General features: G+C 40.5%; 1 protein-coding gene across 3 annotated transcripts in view; it reads right to left on the minus strand.

Moving 5' to 3' along the window:
* The window catches only part of Dock4 (dedicator of cytokinesis 4), a 439856-nt gene that overhangs the window by 11527 nt on the left and 408961 nt on the right, over positions 1-19368 (minus strand). For 2 of the 3 annotated variants that reach the window (XM_071613555.1, XM_071613552.1), the window contains 10 exons: positions 16731-16872; positions 14838-15004; positions 11860-11946; positions 8293-8469; positions 7501-7584; positions 4366-4485; positions 3865-3986; positions 3413-3533; positions 2145-2226; positions 1904-2013 (listed from right to left, as the gene is read on the minus strand). In XM_071613555.1, the coding sequence (XP_071469656.1) occupies positions 1904-2013; positions 2145-2226; positions 3413-3533; positions 3865-3986; positions 4366-4485; positions 7501-7584; positions 8293-8469; positions 11860-11946; positions 14838-15004; positions 16731-16872 (1212 nt within the window). The remainder of the gene's footprint in view (positions 1-1903; positions 2014-2144; positions 2227-3412; positions 3534-3864; positions 3987-4365; positions 4486-7500; positions 7585-8292; positions 8470-11859; positions 11947-14837; positions 15005-16730; positions 16873-19368) is intronic. The other variant, XM_071613553.1, reaches the window with a different exon arrangement.

A 19368-nucleotide genomic window follows, 5' to 3' on the forward strand; every position in this document is an offset into this window, starting at 1 on the left:
GGTTAATATTCTGTATTTTTTAACCTATAAAATGCCAGTTTTACATGGTGACCTATTAAAAAAAAGTTCCAAGTCCTTAACTAGATGCACTATAGCAACATTATTATTGTAATACTGGCAATATACACACTGCTTTGAATTTTACCCAAAGTAGAAAACTCAGGAGAGTAATCAGGGAAGGCTTTCAGAGTTTCCCATGCTGCCAACATACTTTCCTAGAGCAGATGGAACACACTGTGAAATCCCCTTGCAACATCAAGTGACAAAGGGAAATAAAACTGGTTAGCTGGTTCAGCCAAACGCACTCAGATATAATTTCTGCAAGACATCAGTGCTGCGCAGAGGAGGTATCCTGGGACTTTCGGGAAGATCACACAATCAGCAAAGATAAACCAATCAAGCCAAATCCCACTCGCTCTCATCCACTTCCAGATGCAGCTACAGACTTCTGCCAGGATGGTGTAGAAAAACAGAGAAATTAGCTGGAGTAGAAATAACTATTTTTCTCCGCTCCTAAATTACTCCCAAATAATCTATAAAAATTCAGGGCTACATACAAATCTTCAACTTTGAAATCATTCTTTGATGTTCTAGAAGCGCCCAAAGGGCTGAACCCATGACCTCAACCTTCAGATTAAGAGAATCACTTTGAAGCCAAGTTTGGGGGAGGAGGGTTCAAGCCACATTCCCTTGTCCCTGTGAGGGGTACTGGGAAAGCCAGAGGATGCAGCCACTTTGCCCTCAATGCCTTAAAGAAGAATGGCAAAGGCAAACAGATTGCTCCTGCACTCTTGGGGATTTCAGAATGGAATGGATTGCAGCTCTCTTATATAGGTAAGAGAAAAAAGAAAGAGTGAGGGACAATTCACAATAGCCAAATTATGGAATCAGCCGAGATGCCCGTCAACAGATGAATGGATTAAGAAAATGTGGTATATAACACAATGGAGTTTTACTCAGCCATAAAGAATGAAATTATGGCATTTACCAGTAAACAGATGGAACTAGAGAACATCATGCTAAGTGGAACAAGCCAGACTCAGAAAACCAAAGGTTGATGTTTTCTCTCATTTGTCGAAATTAGAACAAAATAAGGGGAAAAAAAAGCATGGGGGGAGGGGATCTGATATCATAAAGATATAGGGAAGATCAGTGGAGTAGAAGAAGGAGATTGTGAGGGAGGAAGAAGGGGCAGAAAAAGGGAGGAGATGAGCAATGAATTTGACAAAATCATGTTATGTGCATATATAAATACACCACAGGGAATTTCAACTATATGTGTATGTGGAAAGCACCAACCAAGGATGGATAAATGGATGAGCAAGGGGAGGGTCAGTGGAGTAAAAATAGAGGCAGGGGTCGTGGGGAGAGGGGGAGAATTGGAGACTGAAATGGAGTGGGTCAGATTCCGTGCATATATGATTTTGTCAGGATGAACCTAGCTACCAGGAATAACTATAATGCTCTAATAAAAAATTTAAAAAAAAAAGAAGAGTGCCAGGTAGCAGTATACTTTTTCTTGAGAGTCATCTGCTAACCTAAAAAGCTCCCCCAGATTTCTGTTACATACACATGCAAACACACACACAGGCGATCCATTCACCCACTCCCCCTTGGAATGTTTAATAAAGAAACAAAATGTTGGTTAAAGAGGAAAAAGGATTTCCCATTTTCCTTTTCAGCTGTACTGCTATACAACCCATATAGCACTACCAGAAATACAAGGCTCAGACAGAATTCCTTACAAAGGGCATAAAACAAAGGAGGACTCTTCACCCAGCTGGCCTGTGGTCTGACAATGCCCATTTAGTTGCTTTTGGAAGCTATGGTGTGCTTCTGCCGAGGTATGTAAGCAATTCCAGACTTTTCCCTATATTCTGGTTTTCTCATCCACAAAGAATACCTGAGATGGCTCCACAGGTGTTGGATAAATGGCACTGCAGGGTCTTTCTCTTGGGGACAGGCAAGAGTTTTCTCTGGAATGTTTGTGTTTGTCAGATAGCAAAGGAGAAGCTGGGAAGAGAAGGGAAGAATCATGTGTGGTGCCATGTTGGACCTGTTTAAAGGCAAGAGCTGAGCTTCGGTGGCAGTAGGCCACAGGTTTCTTTGGACACCCTTAGTCTCCCCCACATTCTGGCACTGACCTCTGGCACTCGATGGAGCAGAACTTGTCACATTAGGTGAAGCAGAGTGAGTAGAACTCAGGCTTGAGGTAGATGGACTTGGCTGGAAATACATGGGGAGCTGTTACATACTGTTTAGAGGCTTCAAATGACATGGACACATTAGAAACAAAACCATCAACATTTTTTTTTTTTCAAATTAGCAAAAATAAAAAAATAAACATCAAAAGGCCATTTAAAAATATACAAAAATCTTACACATTCAGACTGATAAGTCCTGTCTGAATTAATCAAGAATCTGAGATTTTCACTGACACCAAAGGAATACCTGTGCACTCATTTCTGCTACTGTCTGTGACTGCATACCTATCAGCAGCACACACCCAAAGAGTCAGTAGAGTGACTTCCAGCCCAGGGCAAGTACCTGGGCGAAGGTCTCTAAAAGGCACAGGGACTGCCTTCTCATTCTTTTAAAAAATGAGTTCAAAGCATGAATTTGGAAATACATGTTGTACTCCTTTTCCAAAGAAGGTGGGGGGAACAATTCAGCTCGGTCCTACTAAACTATCCTAAATGCCATATTAGTGATATCTAAATAAAATGTTTCATTGCAAGACTTATGTTGGCTCTAAAAATACTTAAAAACTATATTTTTTCTCTTATAAAAACTTTATTATAGCTGGGTGTGGTGGTGCATGCCTGTAATCCCAGCGGCTTGGGAGGCTGAGGCAGGAAGATGGTGAATTCAAAGGCAGCCTTAGCAAAAGTGAGGCACTAAGCAACTCAGTGAGACCCTGTCTCTAAATAAAATACAAAATAGGGCTGGAGATGTGGCTCAGTGGTCGAGTGCCACTAAGTTCAATCCCCGGTTCCCCTCCCAAAAAGAAACTTTGTTATAGAAAATTTCTGATATGTATATAAGCAGAGAAAAAAAAATTTAATGAACCCTGAAACTAGGTCTTTCTTAAAGAGCCACCTGGACATGCTGAGGGGCAGCTAGTGTGGCAACACACTTCAAGAAATTCAGGATGGGGGGATGGTAGGTCTCAAAGCTAACCCTGGGTGGCTTGCCTGGGCTTTTCCATTGTTGTTCATGTCTTCTTAAAGCGATGGTAGTTTGGAAACACCTTTGCAGGCTCCAAGACCAACAAAGCAATAAGGGTGTTTAAAAGTTTGTCCTTAAGTTCTTGCTTGAAGGTCTGTTCATGAGCACAGCAGAATGAACAGACACTCTCACGATTGAGACAGAAAAGGAATAAACACGACCAGACAAAAAGCTAATAAAGTACCTGCATGTTAAAGACTTCATCAGAGCTTTCTGATTGCCCTGTAATATTGCTTACTTCAGCAGAAGCTTGTGAGGACAGTGAGGAGGAAGAATACCGGTTGACAGCTGGGTAACTTAATGGGCTGTTTCAGGGAAAAAAAAAAAATGGTCGTTAACTTGGTCTCCAAATTGCACTTTATCACATGCTGGCAAGGTATAAAACCAAAAGGGGGGGAGAGTAGACATCCCATTTTGTTGTCTCCCGTTTGCCTCAATATAATCAAATGTTTGAGTTTGTTTATTTCTCATGCTGTTGCTGTTTTACCAGTGGCAGATGTCTGCAGCTGCCTTGCGGGTTAATTATTTCATTAAGAAAAAGCCCATTTGACAAATTATGCCATAGAGAATGAGAGAATCATTCCAGATCATCCTGTGGGGATGCCAAATTGTAAGGTAATTCAAAATATGACTTACCTGCGCCTAGGAATTACCCTGGTACCATCTGGGCTCATGGAAGCTGGTGCTGAGTTCCTACACACCCGAGGACTTCCATTAGGAAAATGAACAGGACTGGCTTGGATACAAGCAGAGAACTCCTAAAGATGTGGTAAAGGAAATATTTTATTTCAGTAATGATATGGGCAAAGTAACTGCCACGATATTTTAATATACTAGATTCATGTCCTAAATGCCATGAAATCTTTACATAGGAAACCATTAAGGTAAATTCCAGAATTACTAAGCCTTCCCTCACATTGTTGTTTACATGATACATAAACATGGCAAATAGCAGACAATGCATTTTAAATATTTAAAGGCTCCCCGGTTGGTGCTGCAATTTGGCAGAAAAACCAAAAGATGTCACTATTGGATACTTCATTGTTGGTCTCTTCAAAAAAGAAAAAGAAAAAAAAAAAAAAAGCAAAGGGCAGTAGTTAGATAGATTACTCCACCATGAACACTAAGCATACATACCTGTATCCCTAAGCTCGACTTCATCACAAAGAACTGATCAACCAGCTTTTTGTGAAGGGGTCTCATATCTTGGGGTACAAACTTCTCATGCACGGCCAAACCAAATTCCAGAATCTGGGCCTTGATAATAACATAAGGAAAAACCCACATCAATGACCATCTCTCACAGTGTATGCTATGGACCAAGCACTGTACGCATGCGTTATTGCTAATCTTCTGGATCTCATAAGAGAGGAACAATTGTTACTTTATGAGCGAGAAAACAAGATCAGAAAAGTCTTGCACGTAGTCAAAGACAAATGGGGATTTGAACTTGGGTCTGTCTGATTCCAAAAACTTGTTTTTTCCTAAGTTTTTTTTCTGTGTATTTTAGATCTTGAAATATAAATCTCCTAACAGTTATGTGTTAGATGACCCTTTCCTGCCCTTCCCAGCATGGGATAAGAGCTGCTCCCTTGTTAGGAGAGTCAACTGGGTCTCCTCCAGGAATCTCTTCTCTGGATGGCAGTCTCTCTTTCCTGTTATCCTCTTCTCTTCCATTATGTTCTTCTGTGACCACCCCCAAATCCCTCCCACATTTTCAAACCCTGTCAAGAAGGAAAAAACAAGCAGAAATTCTGCAACTGTTGATATGCTTCTTCTTCTTCTTCTTTTTTAAAATTTGAACCAGGATGCTTAACCAATGAGCCACATCCCCAGCCCTTTTTGTTTTTTATTTTGAGACAGACTCTGCTTACAGTCTTGCTAAGTTGCTGAGGCTGGCTTTGAACCTTTTATCCTCCTACCTCAGCCTTCCAAACCACTGGGATTATAGGCATGAGCCACCAGCCCAGGGATTCTTGTTTTTAAGATATTATTCTTGTTTGCTAATTACAATGCAACAAAGGAACAGGTCGTTTTTAAAAAGTTTTCCTGCTGTGAGGACCCAAAAGAAAATGGACAGAAACATGTTTATCTCCTTTGTTCAGCTAGAAAAGGGAATAGTGTATGATTCCTTTGATTTGAGTACCAGCTATCTTGAAAATTTAAAAATGCTGAAGTGATCAATACAACCAACTCCTTAGTCTGTGAGGAAAATAAATGATACTATACCACAAGGTTTTGTATCTTTCCAGCTCCTGAAGGTTTTAGGTTGGAAGTTCAAAGCCAAACAAAACTGACCCTAATGAGTAAGAGAATCTAGCAGCTTCCCTAAGCAACAACGAATGACAACGCCTACTCTGGATGCCCACCCTATCCAACACATTTGTAAAAGGGGAAAAACACCTTGAAATAAATATGAAGGACACCCTTGAAAGAAAGAGCTAGAGTGGGATAAAGGTGCGGTTGACCTCTGTGCTGAGGTGCACCATTTGGAAGATAGTGCTGTGGGCCGGGTGGCTCTCTGAAGCTGAGGTAATCCTCAAAGGACCTGACAGCTGGATGTGTCTGTCAAGGGCCATGCTCCAGGAAGGAGCACAGGGCAGTGCCTCTTCATGGCAACAGATAGCTTATCTGAGCTACCTGGGAAGGATGGCACATTCTCTAGCTCAGGCCCCTAATCAATGGTCCCACAAACAGGGGGTCACATGACAAGTCATTTGTACCTCTCATCTATACAAGAGATCTTGTTTCCTAGGCTACAGTCTTCCCCAAAGGTCCTGGTACATAATTAGGCATGATGTGGTGTAAATAAATGCTCCCTGGTTATTTTTGCTGGGAAGCTTCTTGGCCCTGAGCGACTACTTTAACTCTGGGGAAACAAATTTAGTCAGGCTGAATACAGCAGACACAGCCTGAAGCAAAGCATTCACATGAGATCATGCTCAGGTAAAATGTAGATTAAAAAAAAAATCAACCAAGGTTAAAGCCATCCCATTCTCCTAGGAATTAGATGACCTAACCTGCTTAATTCTAGTATCTACATCCCACCCGGGGTCACACTAAGAACTTTATTTATTCTCTATTTCACTGCAGATCAATGACAAGTAATTCCTCTTTCTTTTCCAGAAGCTGTACAAGTACCTTCATCCATGGCCAGTTTTGTGGACTGAGCCCAGTGAGCATAAAATATGGACTAAAATCAGATACAACCTTATCGCTTTCTAATCTAAAAGAACACACTTTATTTATCACTTTGGTATTATCAAGTGGGGAGAGATGCTTTTTCCCATTTTATCATACATGCTCCACTTTTCCTGGGAATAAAATGCCTTTATTTCCCAATTCACTTAGATTTCCAATCATGTCTCTCCTACCTCTGAGGTATTCAAACCATTTTTAGGCCAAAGCTATAATCCTGGAAGAGCTTAATCTTGGAAGTACACAGCAGGCAACAGATTAGTCACTCCAGTTCTTTTAATTGATGGTACCAAATAAGTAAAAATAAACAATGTTTCTTTGGAGTAGAAAATGGTGATTTCTAGCTGGGCGTGGTGGTGCACACCTATAATCCCAGAGGCTTGGGAGAATCTTGAGTTCAAAGCCAGCCTCAGCAACTGCAAGGTGCTAAGCAACTCAGAGACCCTATCTCTAAATAAAATACAAAAATAGGGCTGAGGATGTGGCTGCCAGAGTTCATTCATTGTTAAATTTGTTTTTGTATTCAGTGGTTGAGCGCCCCTGAGTTCAATCCCTGGTACAAAAAAAGGGGGGGGGGGGCGGTGAGTTCTATTTAATTTTGACTATTCCATATCATCTATAGGCAAAGTCTGTAAAGCACAATGCTTGTTATAAAGCAAATTCTATTGATTGTCCACTTTCTAATTATAACATTTGCATAATAATCTCATTCATTCATGCACTCATTCATTTACTTTCGGGTAGCCGGAACTTATTTAAGCACAAATTTTTGAGTGAGAAGTCAGCAATAAGCCTACAGAAAGTCTTTTGGGGAAAGAATATTCAAAGAGACTACATGAAGTGCTTGCTATTATGGGCTGCCATAGTTCATTCATTATTAAATTTGTTTTTGTATTCAAGTGGGAAGAAAGAGTAGAAATTAGTTAGTTGGGATGCAGTACAGGTGTGCCTGCTAACTCCCGATCACCACTTTAGTAGACCACTGATTCAGAGAACAGTGTAGGCGGGCCTCTGGTAAGTAAGCACGTAGCCAGGCAAGATGGAGAGAAGGTGATTGGCTTCTGCCTCACTTACCTGCTCAAGCATCAGTTCTCTTAATCGTGCAATTTTCTCCCCATCTTCAGGATGACTTAAAATATATTCTTTGACAAAGAATGCCTAGGAGGAGAAGGGACAGTCTACTTCAGGACAGTTACCAAGGAAGTAAAAGACACAGTTGTTGTTTTTAAAGACCTGGCATCTTAAGAGAAATGACATGATTATAAACCACTTGGGGACAGATGGAATGATTCCTAGTGTGGGTGGCTGGTCAGAAGGGAACATAAGGAAAAGATTGTTAAAGGAAGATCAGAGATTGTACAATAAGTACCTTTGGTAAAATAAACAAAAAGCAAACCCATATCAATAAAATATAGGGCATTCTAGCCTAAAATAAATTGTTGCATGATTCAGCATGACCAAGATGGTGGCCTCATCCTTCAGGTGACTATGTACTTCTGTTTAAAACTAAAAGGGCAGAGGAAAAGTCCATTTAAAGGATTGTCTAAACAAGATCAGACTTTTCTATACCCAAGAACCTATTTGCTCATACAAATTATTTTAGACAAACATTCATTAAGCAATCCTGAAATCTTTACTACTTTTATTCATATAAACACATCCTCAAAACATTACATGTTGGGGAAATAGAGTAAGTGGACATCACAAATGGCTATACATTTATGCTATTTCACAAAGGACTATATATGTGTCAATCGTAGCTGTTTGTCTGTATGGTGATATGAATACATATTTTGAAAAGATTCATGACACCCTAAGAAATCAAAACTGAAAACTTTCTCTCAAACAACAATCCCTAATTCTCACCTCTTGGTACCTTGAAACCCCACCGTTAACTGCAGCATCTATTACTCCATTCAGGCACATGGTCAGGGGGTTAATATTTTGCATCTGTCTTGTTTGACATTGACTAATCAGTGTCTTCAGCTGCTGGTTCTTATTTTCCAAAACTTCAATTGCATTTTCCAGAGGACTCATTTCAACCTGATAAGCAAATGAGCGTAAATATATATATATAATATTGACTTTTGAAACATTCAAGAAGTAAGGAGGAGAAAGGAAAAGGGAAGAAAAAGAAGAGAAAGAGGAAGAAGGAGGAAGAAAAAAGTAGATTATCTATGTTCTGAATTACCAATACTTCTACCAGGAGCCATGCAGTAAAATAGAAAAGGACATGAAAGTCAAGTTAACTGTTCATCAGTAGGGTCTGAAAAGGGCAGGTAATTATATTCATTGATTAGAATGTGGTTTGGATAATCATTAATCATTCATTCTAATTAGTACTGTAACAATGAATTCACTCCTTAAAATCCAAGCATCCCATGGTTCTCTTTTCTTCTGAAGGACTAAATATTGAGGGACCCCAAATATTATTATTACCTTTCTAGATGCTTATTTGATACAAAGCACCATGGGAGACAATAAAGATCATTTATAGATCCTCTGGTGTCAAAGGAGCTTTCAGCTCAGCTGGTGTTTTAGTCAGCTGAAACATTGCTGTGACCAAAAGACCCAACAAGAACAACTCAGAGGAGCAAGTTTGTTTTAGCTCACGGTTTTAAAGGTTCAGTCCATGGTCAGCAGACTCCATAGCTCTGGGCCCAGAGCGAGGTAGAACATCAGGGTAGAAGGGTGTGGCAGAGGAAAGCAGCTAAGGAAATGAGAGCCAGGAGAAGAGTGAGCTCTTCTCAAGAGGGACAAAATATATACCCAAATGCGTACCCTGAATGACCTACTTCTTCCAGCCACACCCTGTCTGCCTATAGTTGCTGCCCAGTTAATCCCTATCAGTGGACTGATCCACAGATTAGGTTGAGGCTGTCATAACCTAGTCATTTCACCTCTGACCATTCTTGCATTGCCTCACACAGCTTTCGGGGGATACCTCATATCTAAACCACAATAGCTGAGAAGAGGGGACACAAGCCCAGATGGACTGGACTTCATATGCACAGCACAAGACGGCATACAGTTGGGAGTTAAGAAAAGGAGATGATCATATACACTCAGCATCCATTTGTTGAGAGAGCCAAGTCGAATCATAATGACTTGCTGGGTTGTACAGTGAACACAACTGTGAAAATGACAAAAGTGCTCTTCAAATGAACTACAGATTTAAAGGCATTAGTGTTTTCACAAAATCTTATAAGCTATCAGGATGTATGATTTAAAAAATAAAGATCTATAACTTCATATGAAACATTTAATGCCACGTTTCTGAATTTATAGTTTTTCAGATTTTCTCTTTTCTTTTTGGCAGTGCAGGGGATCAAACCCAGGGTCTTGCACATTAGGCAAGTGCTCTACCATTAAGTTTTAGCCCTAGCTCCTTGAACTTTCAGATTAGAAAGGTAATATAAGGCATACAATTCAATAATCCCCATCAGGATCTGGGCAGTTTCCTTTAATCAACTGAATAAATATGTCTGCAGGGAAGCTTATAAGCATTCACACAAAATGACAGTAAGTTAATAAATGGCCTTACATTGAAGAGCTTAGATATATAAGCAAATAACTTTTAAGTCAAACCAATGTAAACATCTTTGGTTCTCAGATTTGGGCATTGCAGACAAGGAATCTCAATTCATTTTGGCATATATTTATTGCAGACCTACTTCAACATAACTGTGTTCTTGATGGCCTTATATAATAGGAATTAACAAGCAAGTCAGTAACTTTAATAGATGGTGGAACATTCCAGGCAGCAGGAACAAGAGAACAACACAAAGGCTCTTAAGAGTGGGCTGTGCTCAGGGAACAAGTAGCCGAGTTTGATTTGTTCTGAAAGAACATAAGATTACATATTCTAATAAAGTAGGCAGCTGATGTTTGAAAGGCTGTGTTTAGTAAGCTCTTTTTATCATTACCAGCATGCTGTGTGTTTGTGTATGTGTGTGTTTCAAGAGCCAGGACCACTGGTAAGACCTCACTGGATTTAATGCTCTGGGTTTGATGGATCTAACAGGGCTTTCTGAATCATTATCGCAGCATGGATGACCAAGAGCCCTTCTGTGGGTTGGTCCATGCCATTCAGTAGGAAGCATAATAATAAGACTTTCTGATCACTAGGTTTGGCAGTCTCCTCTTTTCCATGGAGGGCACCAGGCCGTACCAGCTTTTGGGGATCCTTGATTCAGACTATACAAGAATACAACTGCAATGATGCAATCTGCTAAATTGAGTTGTTTGTTTAGGGAGCTGTATTAATTTTTTTGGCACTGCAAAATGAAAATCCTATTAAATCCTTAGCTTAATTGAACATAACAAGCTGAGTTTTAATGCTGAGAGATTTGGGGTGGGACTAGCCATTCTGGAAAGACAATTTGGGCAGGGGCTGCTGTTATTCATTGACAGAGTGGCCCTGTTATCTAAATAAAGTATGGGTTAAATTATAATTTCACAGTTGGCACACTTTCTTTCAGATAGAGGACCATATCCAGCCATAACAGATACGCTAAGAGCAGGAGGGATGCTGGGAGGGTCAGGGCTGTGGCTGCCTTCAGGTGCTGTTAGCCTGAAGAGCAGTAGAGATGGCAGTATGCTGGGTCTCATCCTCAATGTGGCTGCCTCCAGCTACTATCTCCTGGTTATCCACCGCTGGGGAGTGGAACCAAAGGTGTGTTTGACAATCAGCTTAGTGCTGTGTCTACCAGGTTCTATAATGGCATCTACTGATCTCTATCTGGTACTCCATGCAGGACAGCTCAGTTACTAATATCACACCATCCCCTCTCTACTGGAGACTGCAATAGTATAGACTTATGTGTGTCATACATGGTGCTGGGACTTTATATTAGTTTCATTTTGCCTATAAGGAAACCAAGGCTAGGAGAGATGAACACCACTGGCTTTGGAATCAGAAAAATCTGAGTTTGAGACTGTCCTGTTTTCAACATTTTGTTATGTAACTTCTGGCAAAAGCTTTTAGTCTCTTGTTAAAAACTGTGAAAATTGGGAAAAGAAGACATCACTCTGATATAAGAATACATAGCTTGAATAGGAGGATCCAGTAAGACATAGTAGGCAGCCTTCTTGGCCCTGGTCTGCCACACACTACACACTGAAGCTCACTTAGCTATCTAGAGCAATTAGGAGAGCTGAATTTCACTTCTCACTCAAGGGCCCAAGTAGTTTTTTTTTATAGGCTGCAGTCACAGCTGTTTTCAAGGAATTTGTCTGGCTGGATGGACTAGGACAAGGTTAATGTTCACCATCACAGCCTTAGTAACAGCAGTCAGTATCATAAATATTCACTAACTTACTATGAGTGAATCCAGGGACTTGGAGTCAAAAACAGAAGCAATTAATATCCAGCATGATTCCAGGTGAGCTACTTTGATGAGAAAGTACTTGAGAATAAGCTCGGGTCCTTACCACTTCACGCTTCTCCACTTCAAACCAGCGGGAGATGCCAGGTAAACTCTGCACCAAGTATAATGATGTTCTCTCCACCCAGAGGCTCTACAAAACAGAAAACAAATGAAGTTCCCCCGTTGCCCTTCTTTCTAGGCACTGAGCTATGACTAACGCGATCAGGTTTTGCTTATTTGTCACCTTTTCTTTAGTCTTCGCTTGAGCACTCAGTAAGATGCTGCTGAAGCTTATGCTAATAAATCCATTGTATGGTGACTGAAACTTTTTTCTATGTAGAATAAATGAGCTCGTGCTTCAGAAAGCAAGCTTTAAAATATAAAAATAGGCCATCATGTTATATTCTTTGCTATTTCTCTAATGTGTGAATTCAAACTCTTTGTCCCTCAAGGTTTAGTCATTCTCACCCGAAAGAAGGAACTGAAGGAGCTAGTCAACGCAAGACTACAATAACTGGTATCCTAAAGAATAAAAGAGCTTTAGGGATCATGCAGCTTGATTTTCCATTTTAAAAGTGAAGACACTTTAAGCCTTAAGAGACAATGGACCTGCTGAAAAGCAGCGCACTATTCACCTGCAGAGCTGCACTGACCCCACCCCTAGAACCTGTCGCGGCCTCTGCCTCCTCCTCCTCCGCTGCTATACACTGGGTCCACCCGAAACATTGTAATCTAGACTGACATTTGAGTTGGCCCAGGGCTCCCTCTGACCAAGACTAGCACCCTCAGGACACAGCTGTCTTTGGCACAAGCTGCTGTTGTGACAATTTTCTCTTTCATCAACCCATTTTCTACCTATGCCTCATTTTTCTTATTTAAACCAAGAGGATATGAAATGCCTGAAATTGTGCCATTTATTCAACAACAACAACAACAACAACAAAAAGGAAGGATCTGTTTATGCCCCTTGCGAATTATCGAAAGGAACACGGCAGCGTCACTGTGACAAGATTTCACAGCATTCTGGTGGTGACAGGGAGGTGAGCAGATAAATAAGATCTTGGAGGGAAGAGAAGGAACATTCAAGTTGCAGCGAGGGATGCAGGTGTTCGTGCCATGCTGAGGAGGGGGATGGCAGCCCTCAGAGGAGGTGACACGTGAGCTGAATTTTGAAGAGTGAGTAGGAGTTTTCCAGGAGGAGAGTGGGGGTAGCTGCGCAGGCAGGAGGAAGCAGCCCGCACAGACGCCGAGTGGCTTGTGAAAGGGCACCGTGACAGAGAAGGAGAGAAGCTGGGTGTTGCTGGAACTGAGGGAGAGGGTGGGTGAGTGGGTTGTGGTAGATACATGCTTGGGAGTGCAGTTTGGAGCCAATTCTGAGGGCTGAAAGCACAAAAATGAGGAGCCAGATTTACTGTCCCCCGCCCCAGGGGTGTTGCTGTATCAATGATAAATATATAAAGCGAGGGCCATGAGGAAACGTGGTGCAGTGGAGATAGTGATGGAGATGGCGTTAGAAGATGTGGGTTCCAGTGCTGTGCCCAGAGGTAATTAGCATGGGACTTGGAGCAAGTCAGCTGTTTGGCTCCAGTGCATCTCTGACTTGTCATCACTGGAAGCAACTGCAAGAAGAACTACATCATAAACTAATTAGATCTTCAGTTGATTTTAGAGGCAAAAAGATAAACAGAAGTATCTAGAAAGGACTAGAAAACGATCATGGATCTTCTCAGTAATATCACAGTGATGTTTTCCAGTGGTCTCCCTGCTTGCTACGTAACCCACCAAACCTTCCTGCACAAAGAACTGTCCTTTATTCAGCTCTAATGGAACTCTGTAAAATGATCACGGCATTCCTTTCTGATTTTTTGAAGGTGAATAATCCCTGGAGTGACTGTTGGGAGGACTGGGAACCAACATTTAGGTAGGGCTGACAGGTGAGTCAACATTAGGTAGACAGGTAAGTAGGTTTGGATGTACGTATGAACATATGTACTTAGTGGTACTGGGGATTGATCCCACTGCCTTGCATACACTAGGCAAGTGCTCTAAGTTACATCTCCAGCCATTTTTATTTTACTTTGAGGCAAGGTCTTGCTATCAGGCTGTCCTTGAACTTGTGATCCTCCTGCCTTAGCCTCTCAAGTTGCTGGGATTACAAGTATACACCTCTGTGTCTGGCTAACATTAGGTAATTCTGACTGAAAAGTATTAGGAGAATGCTTCCTAGCTCAAACAGAGAATATCTGTAATGAAAGATGCTAAGCCAATGAACTCCAATAATAAATTCACCTCGAATTTTTTGATTAAGTGCAAAAACTGACTAACTGGGGATTTATCTGGTCTCACTGTGTCTTTGTTTTCAAAGAAAGGGAAGATTTTAATTTATGTGCCAAACAATCTGGACCCTTCTCCCCATGGGGTTGCAGAACTCTTACCCTTTTTGGCTGGGAGCAAGCTGAACTAGGAAGGCATATTGGAGCTACTGAGCAGACAACGCAACACATGCCTTTACTTTGGGTTCTCTCAGAAATCCTAATTACACACCGTTCTAATGAGGAAAAACAGCAAAGATGGCACAGAATTCACCCACTGTACTAGCAGTTTACCCGCCTGTTCTCTGTCTCAGTGTCCCCTGTTCCTGAAATATTCTTTACTCATTTCAGTCTTGTATCTGAGGATATCCTGAGGTTCCCTCAATGGGTTCAGCATGAATAGGCAAGAGGACTGAGTTCAACCATGAGTTCTCAAAGACAGGTCTAAGGACCACTGGCATTAGAACTGTAAGAAGAAAGTTGATTTCAGGACCTCTTCCCACAGTCAAGACAGAATTCCTGGGCTTGAGGGCCAAAATTCTTCTTGTAGGAAACAATACCCATTAATCTGATACATGGAAGAGTTGAAGAACCACTATACTAAGGGATTTCTAGAGCCCCCTTTGGCTCTGTCACTATTCTGAGCATTTACCAGAAGAGTCTTGCCCCAGGGAACTCATAGTCTAGAAGAGAGTATGAGGAGAAAAATGCAATAAGAACTGCATGGTACCTTGAATTCATTCTCCTTATCTTTCGTGCCTTTGTGAAATGGTCTGTCATAGCGGAATTTCCAGATATGATTCACTTTATAGAAACTTTTGATGTTGTCCGGAACACCCTCTCTTTGCAGGACCTCCTGGCTCTCTGGAATAGGGGTCACAGCATATATCTGCAAATCTAGGATTAAAGAGTCAAGGAGAGAACCTGAACTTGGCAAACTTAAAAGAAGTCTGGCTCGAGCTGAGCTGTGTGGAGAGAAGAGAATTGTTAACAATCTGGTGTTTCCATTTCGGTTGAAGTCATTTATAAAATTGCCAAAAAGATGCTAGAAACACACTTGAAATCATATCTATCTCAAACTATAGGCCTTGAACTAGTTCTAGGTAGGTGATTCTGACAAAGGGTCAGGTTTAAATTCCCATGGCCTATGAATTGGTCTTACCAAGCTTATTACTGATGTGTGTGTGTGTGTGTAGGGGGGATAGTTTGGATATTAGTTACTCAGATCACTCCTAATCCTTGTACGTGAGACACTATTTTGTGTGTGTGAATATGTGTGGGGATCAAATCTACTTGTACATGCTAGGCAAATGCTCTAAAACTGAGCTACAGCCCCAGCCTTCGTTTTTAAAAAATTATACTTTCAGGGCTGGGGATATAGCTCAGTGGCAGAGTGCTTGCCTAGCATGTGTGAGGCATTGGGTTCAATCCTTAGCACCACATAAAAATAAATAAATAGATAGATAAATAAAATAATTATATTAAAAAAGAACTGTAAACCTTAAAAAGAAAATTGAATTTTGAGACAGGGTCTTACCAAGCTTCCCAGGCTGGCTCACTTGAGAGCCTCCTGCTTCAGCCTCCCAAGTAGATGGGATTATAGGTGTATGCCCCCAGGCCTGGTGAAGCACTTTTATCTTAGTTTGTGCATGGCCCTTTAGAACTTATTGTTTGTTTATAGTATTAAGTAACCCTTATGTTGCCATGACCAAAGGCAGAAACCAGAACACTGACAATGACTTACATTTACATGTGTGATGTTGTGACCATAATTATATTTTTCCATTCTCCTAAACCAGGTATGTAGGTGTTTAGGTGTAATTGACATTTTAAAATACTCCATTAAAGGGCTCCCATATTTACTTGTATGTTTACCATCTCTTCTAATTCCAATAAAGCAAAAATTTTTTTTTCATGTACTTTCTTGCTTCTCTTACATTTTGGCTTCTGCTTTGAGATGGTATCCATAATTGTCACTTGGAGTTTTACATGTTCTTTAAGACCATCAGTTTCAGGTAAAGGCAGGGGAATTCAGGAAGAAGTATGGTGATGAACTGCCTTTGCCTATAACATCTGTGTGATTTCAGCTGACTTGCTTGTGTTTAGGTGGTGGATGTGTGAACTGCATGGTAACTACTAAAGGCGTCCCAGATGTCATAGCTAAGTCTCCAGAAGATGCTGAAGAGATCTCTTTTTCTCCCCTCCTTCATTCCAGAATAAAAGTATCAGAGGAAAACGGAGTGAATGATTTGCATCTGCACCCCTGAACATACTGCTATCATCCTGAGCTGAAGTAGCTTCCACCAGATAAGTCAGAGGAAAATTATTCTAAGGGCAATCACTAAAAAGAGCTTTAAAAGCAAGGTTGAGATACAGAGGAGTTTTAATTAAAAGGGAAAAAGTTCTTAAATAGAATCTGTAAGGGATTTCTTTTCATCTGACACTATGATAATAAATAGAACAATTCCTGTTCAGAAGTATCTGGGCTAAAATTAAGAAGATGAGGAAGAGTAAGAACATGGCTACTGAGAAGGGCCCAGGGGCTAAACGCCCAGTGTGCAAATGCTCTGCCGCTAGCAGCCAGTGTGACCTGACTGGAGTGGAGCCTTCCAGGTGTGGATACACTGAGCTTCTGCCTGGAAGATGGTCTCATCAGGCTGGTTGGCGTGCTGCATGGCGATGGCATGGGGGAACTCGTTCAGCATTCTCTGTTGGAAGGCTTCCAGCCTCTCGTAGTCATGCCCTCGACACACAAACTCCTTATTCTGGGGGGGGGGGGGGGGGGAGTGAAACCAAAAACAAAATTAGGACTATATAGGTGATAGCATTTATTACAGAGATAATATTAAAAATGCAGGGCAAAGATCATGCATTTCACTCTCTATTGCTCTTATGGGGACCCAATAGAACACCTCACTCTTCCCAGTTCACTTGTAGGAAGTGCAAAGATGTATCTGATTCTCAGAGTACCAAAGAACAAAATGAAGCAATCGTATTCCATCTAAAGGCTAATGTACACATTTGTTAAAGATGATTCCTATAAACTGGATGTCAAACTTATGCACATAAATTCACAATTTGGAGGGAAAAAAAAAGCAAATACAACAACTAAAAATGCAATCTTTTTTTAAAAATTTTTATTGTTGGTTGTTCAAAACATTACATAGTTCTTGATATATCATATTTCACATTTTGATTCAAGTGGGTTATGAACTCCCATTTTTACCCCGTATACAGATTGCAGAATCACATCAGTTACACATCCACTGATTTACATATTGCTAGTGTAAAAATGCATTCTTTTTAAAAGGCTTCTGAGGTCAGCCTTAACACTTCCACCGAACACAGCCTTCCGGAGGAAGGAAGATTGAGCCCATCTGTATTCCAGCTTTCAAAAGGGCTGGCAAAGAAACTTCCCTGTCATAACCAGCTCAGCTCAGATGCCTGTAGCCAGGAATCGTCTTAACTGCCTGAAACTAGGATTTTGGAGTTTCAGGATCCTGCTAAATGTTAAACATATTTTTGACGGATTTAAAAAAAATATATAATATGTCTTCTGTGGGTCAGAACTCTGTCTCATTTGGGTGGGGATATTGAAGGTTATTCTTGAGGTCAGCCAGAGAGGTGGGAAGATGGGCAGGTCTTTGAAAAGTATCTTAATGGGCTGGTTAGATACGAGGGAACCCTTTCTGACAGTTTCATGATCATGAAATTAAAATGTTGAGTATAGTTATTGACCAGGCACACCACACTTATTTACTCTGTACAAGCTTGAGAGGTAGTCACCCACCCCTTCTCCATTCTATAATCTGGGAACAGATTCAAAGGCTTTAAGCACTTTGTCCATGTGCATAGTACTTAAACTCAGGTCTGAGTCCAAGGGCTGAGCTCTGCAAACTCCAAACATGGCCTGATATGCTCAGGAAAACCTCCCAGGAGCTACCAGTGAGACCCCAGGTCCTAAAGAAGAAGAGAGCAGTTTGAGCCTGGGAGCTAAGGTCCCAGGTTTTTAGTGCTTTTCAGCTCTCTGAAGTTCCTATTATTATATAAAATGCCCAAAGGAAGACTTCCAGGTCACCGTGAGAGAGTCAGAAACTTGCTGTAGACAGCTGTGGCACAGGTTCTGAGAGCCTACCTCAGTTTCCTACAAATCTCTATAAATTAATGGTGATCCTTTGAAAAAACACAAGTTAAGGCAAACTATCTAGAAATTAGGACACTAAATGATCCTAAATTTAAAACTTTCTAGATACAAATTATACCTTTTGATGCAAATGAAAGTTGTACCTTCTGATGCTGTATTTTAACAATTTTACTAAAAGATGATACATTTTCTTGATAAAGTAGGAGATAACACAACCCCTTCCTAAAGGAGTGCCAAAATAAACATCTGAATACTTCCAAACTTAAATAGTTTTAAAACAATGCTTATATATAATAACACTTTGTAAAATCAGAGCAGTTACTGTAAGTGCATAAGCGTTCAGTAGTGTTAGGAAGCTATTTTGAAAGAAACATTTTGGCTCTGATATTTGGGTTTTCATGAAATAAAAAGAAATTAAGCATTTTACTTCAACAATATTCTGTAAAATTCAACATTTTAAAACATGCAATTCAGTGGATTTTTTTAGTTTTTCATAGAATTGCACAACCATCAGAATAATTTAATATCAGAATATTTTCCATCATCCCCAAAAGAAACCCCATGCCCAATCTCACACATGTCCTTTTAGTCATTTACTTTCCTCCAGCCTTGGATACCCCAAACTATTTTCTGTTTCTAGGGATTTATCTATTACGGAATTACACAATGTGGCCTTTTTTGACTGGCTTATTTCATTTCACAGAATATTTTCAAACTTCTCCCTCATCATGGTATGGAACTATACTTCATTCCTTTTTTTTTCTTTTTTTTTTTTTTTGGTGGTGCTGGGGATTGAACCCAGGGCTTTGTGCATGCGAGGTACTACCAATTGAGCTATGTCTCCAGCCCCCACAATTCATTGCTCTTTGTTGCTGGTTTACTTTACCATTTATCAATTAAGAGACATTTGAGCTGGTTCTACTTTTTTGCTATTATGAATAATACTGCCATAAACACCCAGGTACAGATCTTTGAGTGAAAGCATGTTTTCAGTTTTCTTTAGTAAATACCTACAAGCAGATCTGCTGGGTCATGTAGGTCAAGAACTAACTTTGCATGAGAAGAAAACCCCTAGAGATCATAAAATTATATAAAGGTATTTATTGAATTTTAAAAA

The sequence above is a fragment of the Marmota flaviventris genome, chromosome 1 (assembly GCF_047511675.1).
Source record: "Marmota flaviventris isolate mMarFla1 chromosome 1, mMarFla1.hap1, whole genome shotgun sequence".
NCBI lineage: Eukaryota > Metazoa > Chordata > Mammalia > Rodentia > Sciuridae > Marmota > Marmota flaviventris.